Source organism: Vicugna pacos, chromosome 23 (assembly GCF_048564905.1).
Source record: "Vicugna pacos chromosome 23, VicPac4, whole genome shotgun sequence".
Lineage (NCBI taxonomy): Eukaryota > Metazoa > Chordata > Mammalia > Artiodactyla > Camelidae > Vicugna > Vicugna pacos.
The window spans coordinates 14568311-14582797 of record NC_133009.1 but is presented as its reverse complement, the minus strand read 5'-3'; the positions used below and the strand labels follow the sequence as shown (position 1 = coordinate 14582797).

At 45.1% G+C, this 14487-nt stretch overlaps 1 protein-coding gene across 2 annotated transcripts in view; it reads left to right on the top strand.

Moving 5' to 3' along the window:
• PTPN14 (protein tyrosine phosphatase non-receptor type 14) overlaps positions 1-14487 on the top strand; it is a 155265-nt gene that overhangs the window by 122965 nt on the left and 17813 nt on the right. For both annotated transcript variants that reach the window (XM_006198771.4, XM_015234766.3), the window contains exons 9-13: positions 2464-2551; positions 3336-3418; positions 5658-5715; positions 8376-8454; positions 10453-11930. In XM_006198771.4, coding sequence (XP_006198833.1) covers positions 2464-2551; positions 3336-3418; positions 5658-5715; positions 8376-8454; positions 10453-11930 — 1786 coding nt within the window. The remainder of the gene's footprint in view (positions 1-2463; positions 2552-3335; positions 3419-5657; positions 5716-8375; positions 8455-10452; positions 11931-14487) is intronic.

Sequence of the window (14487 nt, the reverse complement as noted above, 5' to 3'; positions counted from 1 at the left end):
TTGTGACTATACATTTTTATGCCCATTTAAAGCCATCCAGGCATTTTGTCTCACACAGGGCTCCGTAGCTAAATCAGTGCTTCCGTTTCACCCTTAGCCTGGAGAACTTAAATAGAAGAAAGTAGCAATTTGAAAGTTTGCTGATCATAAGCCCTTCACAGGTTTTGTTCAGTTTCCTTAGGGACTGCTTCCAGACTGCTTCCTTAGCACTTACCTTGAAACCCTTACAAGATGGGAATTGACATCTACTATAGTGTCGTGTTGATTGTGTCACTAGGTGAAGTCCAATGGTGCAGTGAGGAGTGGATCCAGAATTTTGGCAGTTGATTTGAAGGAATGGAGCTAGAGGAGCGCAAGTATCTTTAGAGACTCTCACTGAGGAGCATGTAGCTAGGAGTCCAGGCAGATGAGACCTGATGGAATTGTAAGCCGGCAGACAGCTGTGCAGGGCAGCTGTAGAGTACGGCCCCAGCAGACGTATGTAAGCACAGGTGGTACTGGTGCAATGGAAAGGTGGCCAGAGGAAAAGCTGGAAGGGACCGAACTCGTTCATCCCCGATGAGCAGAGCAAATGGGACTAAATCTTGTCCTCCTTTGTTCCCAAATTGCCTCATCTCCAAAGTAGGAACAAAAATAGCTGCCTTGTCTGCCTTAGACAGTTGATAAAAAGAGCTGCACTCTATACAGATGGGAAGCAATATTATTATTTTTAACTATTTCAGCAAACATTTGTTTTGTGCTGTGCGCGGAGTACTCGGTGCTTGAAATACAGAGCTAAAGCAAACAGACTCTACCTGGGGCGTGGGGCTATGGTCGAGTTTGGTTAGTTAGGGATCTGGTCACAGAAGTAAACAATCGTAACGCAACATGGTGACCGATAGAGGACTACACCAGGTTCTTTCCTGGTGTGTGGGTCACTGGGATGAGGAAAAGCTTCTGGGAGAAGGCAACTCGTTGTGAGTCTTAAAGGAACCACGCAGGAAGAGGTGGAAGTGTAAAGAGCAAAAGCAAGATGCAGTGAAAAGGCAGTGGGCAGGGAATTACAGGTTGAGGAACAGAGTGAAGGGTGGGTAGTAGTATGAGAGTTAGAAATTAGCTCCAAGTAGAAAGGGAGGCAGGCGCTTACCTTCCCTTGTCTGATGGTTCCTTCTGTGTATCTCATTTTAGATAAGATCTTAAAGAAAGAGAAGGAAATTTGTGTGTTTCTTTCTTTTTTTTTTTTAATTGAAGGATAATTGATTTACAATGTTGTATTAGTTTCTGGTGTACAGCATAGTGATTTAGTTTTATATATTTATTTTTTTTTCATTTTCTTTTTCATGGTGGTTTATTACAAGAGATTGAATATAGTTCTATGTGCTATATGGTGGAACTTGTTTGTGTGCACTAGATCACAAAAATGTAGGCGTATTACCCACTCACCAGGCATTTTTTTTCTAAGTGGCATAGTCCCATCTGTAGTGTACACTGCAACACCGAATCTCTGTGGATGCTTCAACCAAGACTCCTGGAAACATACGACTTTTAATGCTCCTCCATCTCTGAGAGTGGAGATCAAGGGGAATGCTTTGTTGGTTTGGAAATGGGGAAAGCAAGGCAGCGGAAGATTTTTGCACATTTTCCTCATAAAGGAAAGTACACCGTATCAACCACAGTATCTAGTGTAGTTTACATAGGATTTCTTTTTTAGCTGAAGTGTTGTTGATTTACAGTGTTGTGTTAATTTCTGGCATACAGCACAGTTATTCAGTTATACATACATATATATATATATATATATATATATATATATATATATATATATATATATACTTTTTCATATTCTTTACCATTATGGGTTATTACAAGATACTGAATATAGTTCCCTGTGCTATACAGCAGGACCTTGTTGTTTATCTACTTTATACATAGTAGTTTGTATCTGGAAGTCCCAAACTCCTAACGTATTCCCCCCTCCCTCCTTATAACCGTAAGTTTGTCTTTTATGTCTGTGAGTCTTTCTGTTTTGTAAAAAGTTCATTTGTCTCATTGTTTTAGATTTCACATATAAGTGATATCGTGTGGTATCTGTCTTTAGCTTTTTTATTTCACTTAGTATGAGTATCTCTCGGTCCATCCATGTTGCATGTTGCTGCAAATGACATTATTTCATTCCTTTTTATGGCTGAATATGTATTCCATTGTGTATATATACCACAGCTTCTTTGTCCAGTTAGCTGTGGGTGGACATTTAGGTTGCTTCCATGTCTTGGCTGTTGTAACATGGGATTTTTACCTGTTAAAATTGATGCCTGTTGCATTTTCTTTATTTTTCTGCTTTGAGAGAAGAAACACTTAGCTTTTAAAAATATAGTTAAGTGATAATTTGTAAAATGAGATTTGGCAAAAGCAGATGCCCCTCCTATGCTGTCATAAATGCATAGACTGTCTTTGGGCAGATGCACTTAGATTTCTTTTGCCTAGGTGGAGTGACATGGGGAACATCAGTCACAACAAGTCGACTATTCTGGTGGAGCTCATCAACAAAGAAGAGACTGCCCTCTTTCACACGGTAAACAAGGTGGACATACAGGGGCGGGATCTGGCCAGCAGCTTGCTGTTTGACTTCTCAACTCATAATGTCCTTTCCTCGCTCTCCATGTCATGAGAGAATAAATATTCTGTTGAACCTATAACTTTCCCGTCCTTGCTCAGTGCTGTCATCACTCATTTCCGGAGGGTGGTGGTGACTTCATGTTCACAATACCAGGTTTCCAGGCTGAGTTTTGACTCTAGAGTTTCGGTTCCTCTGCTGGCCTTGGTGGTGGTGGACCACATTATCTGGCATGCCCTCCACTAGTAACCCCTGATTATCTTGCATGGTGTTTTCTTTTGCTGGCTGGTCTGGGTTTTCTCCCCCATCGGAGCCCAAGCCTAAGCCTCAGTAAACTGGGTGATTGCCCTTCTGTTGAGTGCCTCCCTGAGAGCCAAGGCGGTTTATGCATCTCCCTGCCTCCCATTTAACGGTGCTAGGTGTTCATGCCATGCTCTGCCTCGATTCACTAATTGATTTTTAAAGTGCTTGGTTTGGCATTGGGTAGAGACGTGCCAGATCATCGGTATTAACCCCAGTGCCTTGGGCGTACAGGGTTCTCTAGCAGACGGTGTTGTCTGCCACCCTTGGGTGGGCTTCATGGGTGTGGCTGCTGCTGATTTCAACACGCCCGTTTGTGGCTTAGAGTATCATTTTGTGCTTGCTATGAAAGGAGGAAGGGATGTGTCCCTGCTCGGAGGAATGCTAGTGAGATGCATGCACAATCAAACAAATATTTATGTTTTCCTGTCTCTTCTCCAAGGATGATATTGAAAATGCCAAGTATATATCTCGATTGTTTGCTACACGGCACAAGTTTTACAAACAAAACAAAATCTGCACTGAGTAAGTAAACATTTCATCCACCCTCTCACTGGGTAGCTTGGTCAGCTTAAATTCTTGCTTTCGGGATGTTGTAGATTGCTTTTTCCACGCACTCTCTTCCCTCATTCCTTGCAGAAGCTCTAAAGCAGGGAGTACAGCCAGGCAGGAGGGAATGAGCTTTAATGATGAAGACTGTCTAGTGTAGTCCATATGCCTAGAGAGAAAATAATTTGCAGATTGGCTGGGAATGCTCGACCTCCTGGACAGGTTGGCCCACATCAGTGCCTTTCAGCCTCAGCTGTGAGTTTGGAGGAGCCGAGCGGTTCCCAATTTGCCGGGGTGCCCCTTGTGTGTCAGATGTGGAGACTGTTCAGAGGCGTGTAGCTGAGTGACGAGCCAACTTGAAAGAGAAGACGCTGCTGTCATCCTCAGCCCTGGGTCGCTCACACAGCGGGCTAACCCTGCGTGCGCCTCTGGGTCACGTCACCTGCCTGTAAATGAGAGGCCAGGGTAATTAGAGGAAGACTTGGAAGACACTAATAGATGTCACAAGCCCACGTGTGTTTTTTGAATTTAATTTGGAAATAAAGAGGATACAGGGAGTCTGATGAGGGAACTTAGTGGTGACCTGACCTCAGAGATGGCGTGCGGGGCTCACGCTGTCAGTGCCTTTCCTTTGGTTGCCATCAAAAGACGTCCCTCCGCAGAGCAGTACGTCTGCAGTTGGGGCGCCCAAGGTGCTTCATTTTGTTTCAAAGCACCTCAGGGATGTAAATGCAAGAGAAGAAGAGCTTTCCCACTTTCCAGTGGACACATCCAAGAGCGAGAAAATGCCACCCTGGAGCAGTTCCTGCGGAAGAAGGCGCTGCCTCAGAACTAACAGAGGCAGATTTTTTTCTCTCTGCAATGGAGGCTCTTTCAAACCAGTCGTTACAACTGGCCACTGTCGGAGTCTGAAAGTATATTTGATGGTACAGTTGGCCCTCAGTATCTGTGGGTCTCACATCCAAAGATTCAACCAACTGTGGATCAAAAATACTTTTTAAAAAATTCTAGAAAATTCCAAAGAGTAAAAATTGAATTTGCTCTGCACTGACAGGTATTTACATTGTATTAGGGATCATAAGTACTCTAGAGATGATCTAAAGTATGTGGGAGGATTTGCGTGGGTTTTATGCAAATACCAAGCTATTTTATAGATGAGAATTGAGCATCCCTGGATATTGGTCCAAGGTGGATCCTGGAACCAGTCCTCCTTGGAGACCGAGGGATGGCTATACTCAGCCTGCCAGCAAACTCTGCAAATGTGATTCAAGGGAGCACTGATTAGGGAGCAGCAATTTAAGCAGCCGTATCCATGTGACGGGCGTATGCGTGCATACATGCACGCATACGTGCACACCATTCTTACAGACAGATTCCCTGTAGGTGTGATGTCTTTGCAGTTCTCTGCCGTTGCCTTTGATTTGCTGGAATGTCTTTGACATTAACAAGAATTCTGTAGTTGACTTCTCCAGGGTGAATTTAAAAAGGAAACTGTTTTGAGAAGTGAATTTCACTGTCGTCTTCTGGTTTTACCATTCGTTAGCGAGTGGTTTTACTATACAATTTTCTGAGTGTTTATATTTTTTTTGTGGCCTTTTCTTCTAATATGAGTGAGCATCACATATTAGACAGAAAACTAAGAAAACTCTGTTTTCCCTTCTGCTTCTGTTATAACTGTTCCTTCTCCTAACCAAGTATGGGAGCTTCCTAACCTCTTATTTGATAAAAACTGGGATTCTCTGAAGAGCATACCCCCTTCCCCTATGTAGACAATAAATTCTGTATACAGTTTCAGAGTGTCAGCACAGACTGAACGAAGGCCTGGGGTAGCCCTCTGGAGTTTTATGAAATTAGCAGCATCTGAAGACGATCCTTCTCCAGAGATCTCCACTTTCTGAGCTCTGAAAGACTGTCATTGACTTTTATTTCCCTTATAATTTGTCTTTAGAATTAAGCTTCATTCTTCTGGTACTCCTTTGTAAAACTTATCATGAAAGTATGTTCTGTTCCAAACATTTTGAAAATTAAAAAGGATCAAAAAGGAAATGGAAACTATTCTAAGCTTGATCACCCAGAAATAAGAAATGTCTCTCTTTTGATATAATTCTTAACCCATTTTGTCTACTTTCCTCTCTTCTCCCTCTTTTGTCTGTCTTGTCTTCTTGTACATGGTACATAATAGTAACCATCCTCATTTTTTCAACTTTTCACGTAGACAATCAAATTCTCCACCCCCTATCAGACGCCAGCCCACCTGGAGCCGGTCCTCCCTGGTATGTATGAAATCTTCAGTTATCAAATCACTTGACTGAGGAGCAAGTGTCCTTTTGTTGTTAATACGGGGGTGGGGTGGTTTCTAGGGCATCGTGACTAGGCGAGATCTGGAGAGAGCACATAAGGGTGACCGTCTGCCACACAGGTGTGATGCACACCCATTCTGTCCCTCTTGTGCTCACCCGTGTCCATCTCTTCTCTAAGTGTGGCTCAGAGTTCACCCCCTCAAGCCTTATTCCAGGCTGATGAGACCACGTCCTTTCAGCATGCAACCTACTATGTGTGTGTGTTTTTTTTTCCACTTACTTTATCACTATTCCTTATTTTGCATATAGACAAGACTTCAGTTTTAATCTCTACTAATTCTTTTTTACCCACTGCCGTAGATAGAGCTGAATAAATTAGTCAGAAAATGACTACTTTAAATGAGAAAACACTGAATGAGTCAAGTTGATGGTCTCAGGTAGAGTATTCAGTGGGGAAGATTAATTGCACTTTTTTAATTTTAAGGCCAACAGAATATGCATCGATCCACTTTCCTACCTACCATTAGCTTTTTTTAAAAAAAAAAACAACGTTCTCCTCATCACGTGATAAGAAAACAGAGCTTTAATTTCAATGCATGTGTTTTTTCCTGGACTGTTTTATTTTGAGAATTACTTAAGGATAATATCGTAGCAAGATGTGGGACAGTTGGTTTCCTTTAAAGTAACTACTTGTTTTAAGTTTTAATTCTTTTATTTTAGGTTATGATTTCATTTTTACACAAAAATAAATATGTGACCTTTAAATGTCTCTAGGTGCACAATTCCTTTGAGTTTATAGATGAATAAAATTGAATTTTCCTTCATACACAATGTATACTCTATAAGACGTCTTTAACTCTTTTTTTAAAAGGAAATTTTTGAATTGTTTTTTTCGTGGAAAATGCATTGACGTGAATTCTTAGAATTATAGAGTTTGGTCATCATATGCAATAATCCCTGAGAACCCATGTGAATATTATTAATCGCAGTGTTAATACGTAATATCTCACAGGCGGCCCTTGCGTTGGAGATGTACAGGGTTGCTTTGGGCTTCTCCCCTGAAGCACCAGTCGATTTGTTCGCAGTACTGGTTTCCTTATTCTTCTCCTTTGTCGGCATTACTTTCCTTTTCTCTTCTTTAGAGCCCACACGTCTTCGCTGGTGAGTTAATTTTTCACTTGTGTCCACGAAACACCAGGGGAGGCACAGCGTCTCAGGGCTGTCCTGTGATTTGATCCCATCCTAATTATCTAGAGAAGAGGCAGAGACTTCCTATTTTATTTGGATGAAAACAATCTACAGGAAGCCAGATTCCTGACTTCTCCCTTCCCTCTGCCCTTCAGGATTAAATCATTTCACCAAGAGTTCTTGGGATGAGTGAGAGGAAAGCCAGATAACATTATCTCTTTCTGGGTTCCTCGCTGATAACCAGGGCTGCTGGTTGCTGTTTTTCTCTTGCCCTTCTGGCTCCTATATTGTGGCATCTAATTTGGTTTTGCATTAGCAGGTCTGGAAAGAAAAGAAATAATAGATTAGAATATATATAAAGAGACGGGATAAATAATGTAATCCTGGAGTGGTGTTTGGAGGATTAGCTATCGTTTCTCGCTTGCACACTCGTGCTAGTTCATAAACAGTCACTTACGTATAGGATTTTTTTTTATGAGAGTAAAAGAAGGCAGAGATGAGTCAACTTTGCCTTGCTGTGTATTTCTAGTCCCTTATATGAATCCTTCCCCACTTTTTTTTTTAAAGCCTGAAAACTGGCTGTCCAATCATGGAAAAATTGAGTTGAGTTAGGTATTACCAAGAAGAGGAAAAGTATTTCAAAATTGCTACTCAAAAACGAGCCAGAGAGAGATCTGGGGATATTTGGCGAGCTGATATAGTACCATTTCTTTCTGAACTACTTAGATTAATTTCAATTCTTTTATTTCTTCTCCCAGACTTCTTTTTAATGTTTGGATTTCTTACCTTCATGACCTTATTTATTTTCCCTTTTGATGCTTAAACATTATTTGTAGCAAAGGAAATAGTGGATGAGTTATTCACCCAGTTTCAGACTCTGCCTAGTGCTTTCTGTTGTGAGACACTGAGAAAGTGTGACCCCTGCTGGCTTTGGAGTTTTCTTGGCTTGTTGTGGATCACACTTAAGATTTTGATGTGAATTTGCAAGTGCACCCAGCTGAACACTCCCCATCCCTATTTGAGGTTGATGTAGCACCAGAAGGGAGCCAATTTTGAATAGAATTGCACAGGGTTCTTCTCCCCTACTCTGATTACGTATTCTGAGTTATTCCTTTAAAAGGGAATAACTTCTGGGAGCTTTGCAAGTGTGTTAGAAGATAGATTATAAATAGGTACGTTCACGTTGACTGTGGCCTCTGTCTCACCTTGAACCAGCCTCCTGCTTGCCCCCTTCCTGTTTCTCCAGTTTTAAGCTTAGTGATGAGAAGAGGGTGTAGATGCTTAGAAGAGGGTTGTGTGGAGGGTGGAGGGCAGAGCCGCCACCGCGGGTGCCTCCTTGCAGGCGGGGTGAGCCATGGGGACTGTCGGGTGCTTGGGCTGGTTCTCGGCAGAGTGACGGCCGCTTGTGCCAAGGCCTCCCACCTGTGCTGTGTTCTCTCCTTCAGCCCCGGCAACAGCCGTACATCCTGCCTCCCATGCACGTCCAGTGTGGCGAGCACTACTCGGAAACACACACTTCACAAGGTAACTCTGGCTTACCCTTGTCCCTTCTTAAGATGTGAAGTTGAGTCCCGGTGATCTGTACCTTTTTTTTGTCCGAGATGACAGTGATACTTACATTTTCCTTCGTCATTGTCTGAATGGCAGCAACCAGCAGCTTCAGATTGTGAAAGGCATAGAATGTCATTCACCCCCGAGAGGAAATTTCCCCAGAATTGGCCACAAAGGGAGTGGGGGGAAGGTGGCAGGCGGGTTCCTTTCTCCTCCTTCCCGTAAGAGGGCTCAGAGAGGAGAAAGGGACAGCCGAGCCCCACGGAATACTCTCCACGCTCATTGCCGGTGTCAGAAAGCTTGTGACAGTCAGGTTTTCGTGCTGACAGAGAACATAGGCCTCCAGAATAACTGAAAGAAACACACACATAATCTCAACCCCTCATTTTCACTCTTCTCGTCGCCCCCACTGGCCCCTTTCTCAGTGCACTTGTTAAACTGTTTTATTCCTCTTTTTCTCTCTAAATACTCCCATGCAAAATGGGTGGGGGGAAAACCGATTTCAATAATAATAATTATAACAATTTGGGTTTATAGATCAATTCCTTTCCTTAAGCACTTTTTCTAAGCACTTGCACTGTGTTGTCTCATTTAATCCTCAGAATAAACCTATGAGATGGGTACTACTATTATTTCCATTTTACAGGTATCGAAACTGGGATACAGAAGGGGTATTGGAGGAGCTTGGATATAAAAATTGGTATCTTGACTCTCAAGCCACTGCTCTGAATTGTTACACTAACTGCATCTCAGAAAGGGAATGGGATTAAATGTTGGATGTTGACAACCTGTTAAATGGATAATTAGTTTCTGTGTTATCATATGCTAGCTGTTTTGAATCTTTCTGCACTGTCAAAAGTGTGAGCGTGGAAACTAAGATAATCAAGACAATGTAATTTAATAAAGCACTGCTTCTTATAAGCAGACTAGCAAAGTTACCCTGGCTCAATGGGAAGGTACCAAACCCATCAGAGGGGGATAAATGCAGTGTGTTCCCCTAGTTTTCCTTGCTTATCTCATCTCATCTGGTCCATGTCCCCACCCCTCCTCTTCAGGCAGCCAAATATTTTCAGTCACCCTTTCTGTTTGTTACCTTTTCAGCCTTTGTTTTCCTTTAACTTTGCTCATACTTAAATCTATAGTGTAAAAATGAATATACTTTGCCGACAGAAATGTGTATTGGCAAGAGGTTACCTCCTTAGGGATGTGTGTGTTATGGGGGGTGTTGGTGTGTGTTAAGAGAACACTGGGTACCTGGAATGGGCCTGACTTTAGAAATCTGCTTTCTCTCTCTCTCTCAGTACCTCTTTAAACTGTTAATTTTCATGTGAAGTTGACCTCAATGATGAAACCAGTTCTAGAGGAGAGTTTCAGGCAGTGGCTAAAAAAAACTCCCAAGTCTTATTTCCCTTCCACTGGTTGCTGATAAGAATGAAGCAGCTGTGCATGCTGCATCCTGCATCCTGGCGGTGCTGTTTGTCTTGGGTCTTGATGGATGCTCAGCAGTCCCTGGGATGCAGGGACCTTTTCCATTGCAGTCAGGAAGGTCAGCTCCAAGTACTCAGTAACTTCAAATCTACTGCCCCATTGAAGTTGTTGACTTCCTGGCCCAAATACCCAATTCTGTCGCAGAGCCCTGAACCAGAGGACAGGTCTCCCAGTGGGAGGGCCATTGTCGGTGGCTGATTTAAAAGCTCACGGCAAAATCGAGAACTTACCCGAGTGATAATGGTTCCAAATACACATAGCTTGCTTTGCTTAGATTCACTCTTTGTTTTTAGTGTGCTTTAAAATGTTCCTTCTGTATGTTGATGTCTCCCAATTATCAGTTTTTCCATGAAATACGTGGGTTGAGACCATGGGATTTCCCTCTTTATGACTTTGATGAGTTAAAAATTACCCCCTTGAGGATGAACTTGATTGAAGCAGGGTGGTGTGGAGGTTCACGTGCCTTTGTCTGACTTCTTGTAGACAGCATCTTCCATGGGAATGAAGAAGCCTTGTATTGCAACTCACACAACAGCCTGGACTTAAATTATCTAAATGGCACCGTCACCAACGGCAGCGTGTGTAGCGTCCACAGCATCAACTCCCTCAGCTGCTCCCAAAGCTTCATCCAGGCTTCTCCCGTGTCCTCCAACCTCAGTATCCCCGGGAGTGACATCATGCGGGCCGACTACATCCCTAGCCACCGGCACAGCGCCATCATTGTGCCATCTTACCGGCCCACCCCCGATTATGAGACAGTCATGCGGCAGATGAAGAGGGGGGTCATGCACACGGACAGCCAGAGCCAGTCCCTGCGAAACCTCAACATCATCAACACCCACGCCTACAACCAGCCAGAGGATCTGGTGTACAGCCAGCCCGAGATGCGGGAGAGGCACCCCTACACTGTCCCTTATGGGCCCCATGGGGGCTACACTAACAAACTTGTTGGTCCATCGGACCAGATGAACCCAAAGAATACCACGGTGCCGTGCAAGCCGGGGGCGAGTGCCATCTCACACACGGTGAGCACCCCGGAGCTGGCCAACATGCAGCTCCAGGGCGCCCATAACTACAACACAGCCCACATGCTCAAAAACTATCTCTTCCGGCCGCCGCCCCCCTACCCACGGCCCCGCCCCGCCACCAGCACCCCAGACCTCGCCAGCCACCGCCACAAGTACGTCAGTGGCAGCAGCCCCGACCTGGTGACCCGCAAAGTGCAGCTGTCAGTGAAGACCTTCCAGGAGGACAGCTCCCCGGTGGTGCATCAGTCTCTCCAGGAGGTGAGCGAGCCCCTCACGGCCACCAAGCACCATGGCACGGTGCACAAGCGCCACAGCCTGGAGGTGATGAGCAGCATGGTGCGGGGCATGGAAGCCATGACGCTGAAGTCGCTCAACATCCCCATGGCCCGCCGCAACACTCTCCGCGAGCCGGGGCCGCCCGAGCAGGTGCCGGGGAGCCACGAGGTCCCGCAGCTTCCCCAGTATCACCACAAGAAGACCTTCTCGGACGCCACGATGCTGATCCACAGCAGTGAGAGCGAGGAGGAGGAGGAGGAGGCTCCAGAAGCCGTGCCTCAGATCCCCGTGCTCCGGGAGAAGATGGAGTACAGCGCCCAGCTACAAGCCGCCTTAGCCCGGATCCCAAACAAGCCCCCGCCCGAGTACCCGGGACCTAGGAAGAGCGTGAGCAACGGGGCGCTGAGGCACGACCAGGTGTGCCTGCCTCCTGCCGTCGCCAGGGCCAGGGTCCTGAGGCACGGGCCGGCCAAGGCCATCAGTGTCTCCCGGGCTGACCAGCTGGCCGTCAACGGGTCCTCCCTTGGTCCATCCATCTCAGAGCCTGACCTGACGAGTGTGAAGGAGCGGGTCAAGAAAGAGCCTGTGAAGGAGAGACCTGTGTCTGAAATGTTTTCCCTGGAGGACAGCATTATAGAGAGAGAGATGATGATCCGGGTAAGTGGCTTCCTCTCCCAGGGCGTCTTTTGAGGGACAGTTAAGCACGCTGGTTTACTCGCCACCTCCAGACCCTCTGTTCCTTTTCCGTGATTCAAGCCTACATCCTCTAGGCACCGAAGAAGGCGTAAGACTTCTTCAGGGAACATGGTAGGGATTTAAAAAGGACTTGGCTTTTAAACAGGTAGTGTTTCATTTCATAAAACTTTGCTCTCTGCACCTCCGAATAAGCCTTCCCTTCTCACTCGTGGCTTCTCATAGGCACGCTTGGGCGAAGTGCTGGTATGGAGGTAGGACCTTGCAGGTTGTGGTGCTGAGGTCGGTGTCTGGACCGGCGTTCAGGGTCAGACTTCTGATTGTATGAGCTGCTAAGAGCTCGCCTTTCTCCATCGCTTTGTATTTCAGTTTTTTCAGGGGAAGCATCTTTCCCTCCCTATTAGGTATTAAAAGAGCAACATCCCTTCAGAGCACAGCCTTCCGTGTAGATCTAGTTGTCAGGAAGGTGCACAGTATTGACTGGACTGCGACTGACCAGCTTCATTTTCAGATCTGCTTTCAATAGGTGTTTAACACAAATTCAACAGGCAACTCAGAAGCTTACTGCTGAGCTTCAATTCACCACTGAGCTTCTTCTATCAAGAATTCATACACATGGATGTGAATATACGCATATGTATTTATACACACACACACTCTTAGAGCATTTGAAGATGCCCAAAATATTAGACATGATAGCCCTTCTTCAGTGTATGTCATCTGGAAAGACGGTTGTGGTCTCACAGCAAGAGGGTGCAGGTGACAGATACACACACAGAACAACAAAGTGAATTAGCTCTTACTAATGAGAAAACTGTTAGATTGTAGTTGCTACTTTAAAAAATATTTTACAGCACCATTGCTGCTTGTCCTGGAAATGTTCACTCCCTTAAAAAAATAATCATCTCACTGACTTCTCCTCTGCCTGCACCACGTCTGTACCATAAGGAAGCCAGGGCTCATTTTAGGAACTCCAGAGCAGTTGTAACTTAAAATTTGCTTTGATAGAGGTCACTAGACTCTTCATGTATAAGTCTCCCCAGTTCTTCAGTGGGAACCAACCTGTAAAAATAGTGAAGGGCCAAAGTTTTAAGGAAGCCAAGTTCCTGGGTTTAGGAACCTAATCCATCGCAATGTTACTACTTTAGACAAACCTTAGGAACCACTCTCGGCCTCACAGTTTTGGCCGTCAGTGGAGTATCACTAAGAATTCAATCTAGGCATAACTTTTTCCACTTTTGCAAACCTAGAGGGAAATGGCGAAAGATGTGCTTGTGCCTTTGGCAAATAAAACCGTTTGGCTGGAGGATGGAATGAAATGCGGAGGTGGGCGCCTTAGGGGAGAGCCTGCCGAGTTGGGGGAAAATAGCCATAAGTAGAAAGGGATTTTCAGCAGTTTTTGGCTTCGGGCCCTTTTAACACAAGTCAGCATCAAGAACCCATCGGTCTAGGCATTCAGCTTTGCTATCTCCCTTGCTAACTGGATATTTATTTATTGCCGCCTACGTGGTCCCCTGGCCTCACTGTGGTCATATTCATCCTCTTCTCTTGTTACCCACATTAAACAAAAGCCTGTAGCCAGACTCAAGGCACTGGTTCCCTACATAGAGCTCCATGCGTTATCACAAAGGAGCCAGGACCTTTTCCACTGTTTGTCCCAGGTGCCCTCCCGTCCCATCCATTTGGTAATAGTGAATAGCTGATTTTACCCCTTAACTTGCAGTTCAGGAACAGCAGTACCCCACCCTGATGTCATTTTCCCACCAATCCTACACACTCAAAACTGAAAGACTGCCACTTGGCTGGTGTCCCGACCTCAGAGTATGACTCAGATGTTCTTCCATGAGCCCGTGGTCCCAGTGTGCCAGGCAGGATGGTGACCATGCCATGGCACTGAAGCTTGCAATGTGTCTCTATCCATTTTTTTTCTTTTTATGAAAAAACTTACCCCAGTGCCATTCCCACATCTCAGACACCTTTCTGCCCTCCCCTCCACAGGTAGCCTTTGCCTGGTTTGTTAGGAGCGGATAGGAGAAGGCTGTCTCGGGGCCTCTTGAGGATAAGAAAGCAATGAGAACATGTAACCAAGTGGGAACTGGAGGGGGGCAGCTGTGGGGAGAATCTGCCCTGGTTCTGGAGCCACTGGTCTGCATGTTGGATGATTCAGGCCTGTGGTCTTGATGGTCCCTCCTCCTGGCTCCTGGAAGACATTCATTTCACTGTTGCAATTCCCTAACCCAAACTTGGGTGCAGGAAAGAGAAAAGGCCAAATCAGATCTTTGTGTGTTTTTTGTTTCTTGAGGAGTGGGGGGATGGATGGGCGGAGCTAGGTTGGTTGGTTGGTTGGTTGGTTGGTTGACTGAGTTTTACAGAGGTGCTGGGGATTGAACCCAGGACCTCATGCATGCTAAGCATGCACTGTACCAGTGAGCTATACCCTTCCCCCCAATCAGATCTTTGAATCAATTATTTTTTAATCTCTGGTAGGAGAGATTAAATTTAATCTTTAAGCTGATAGGAC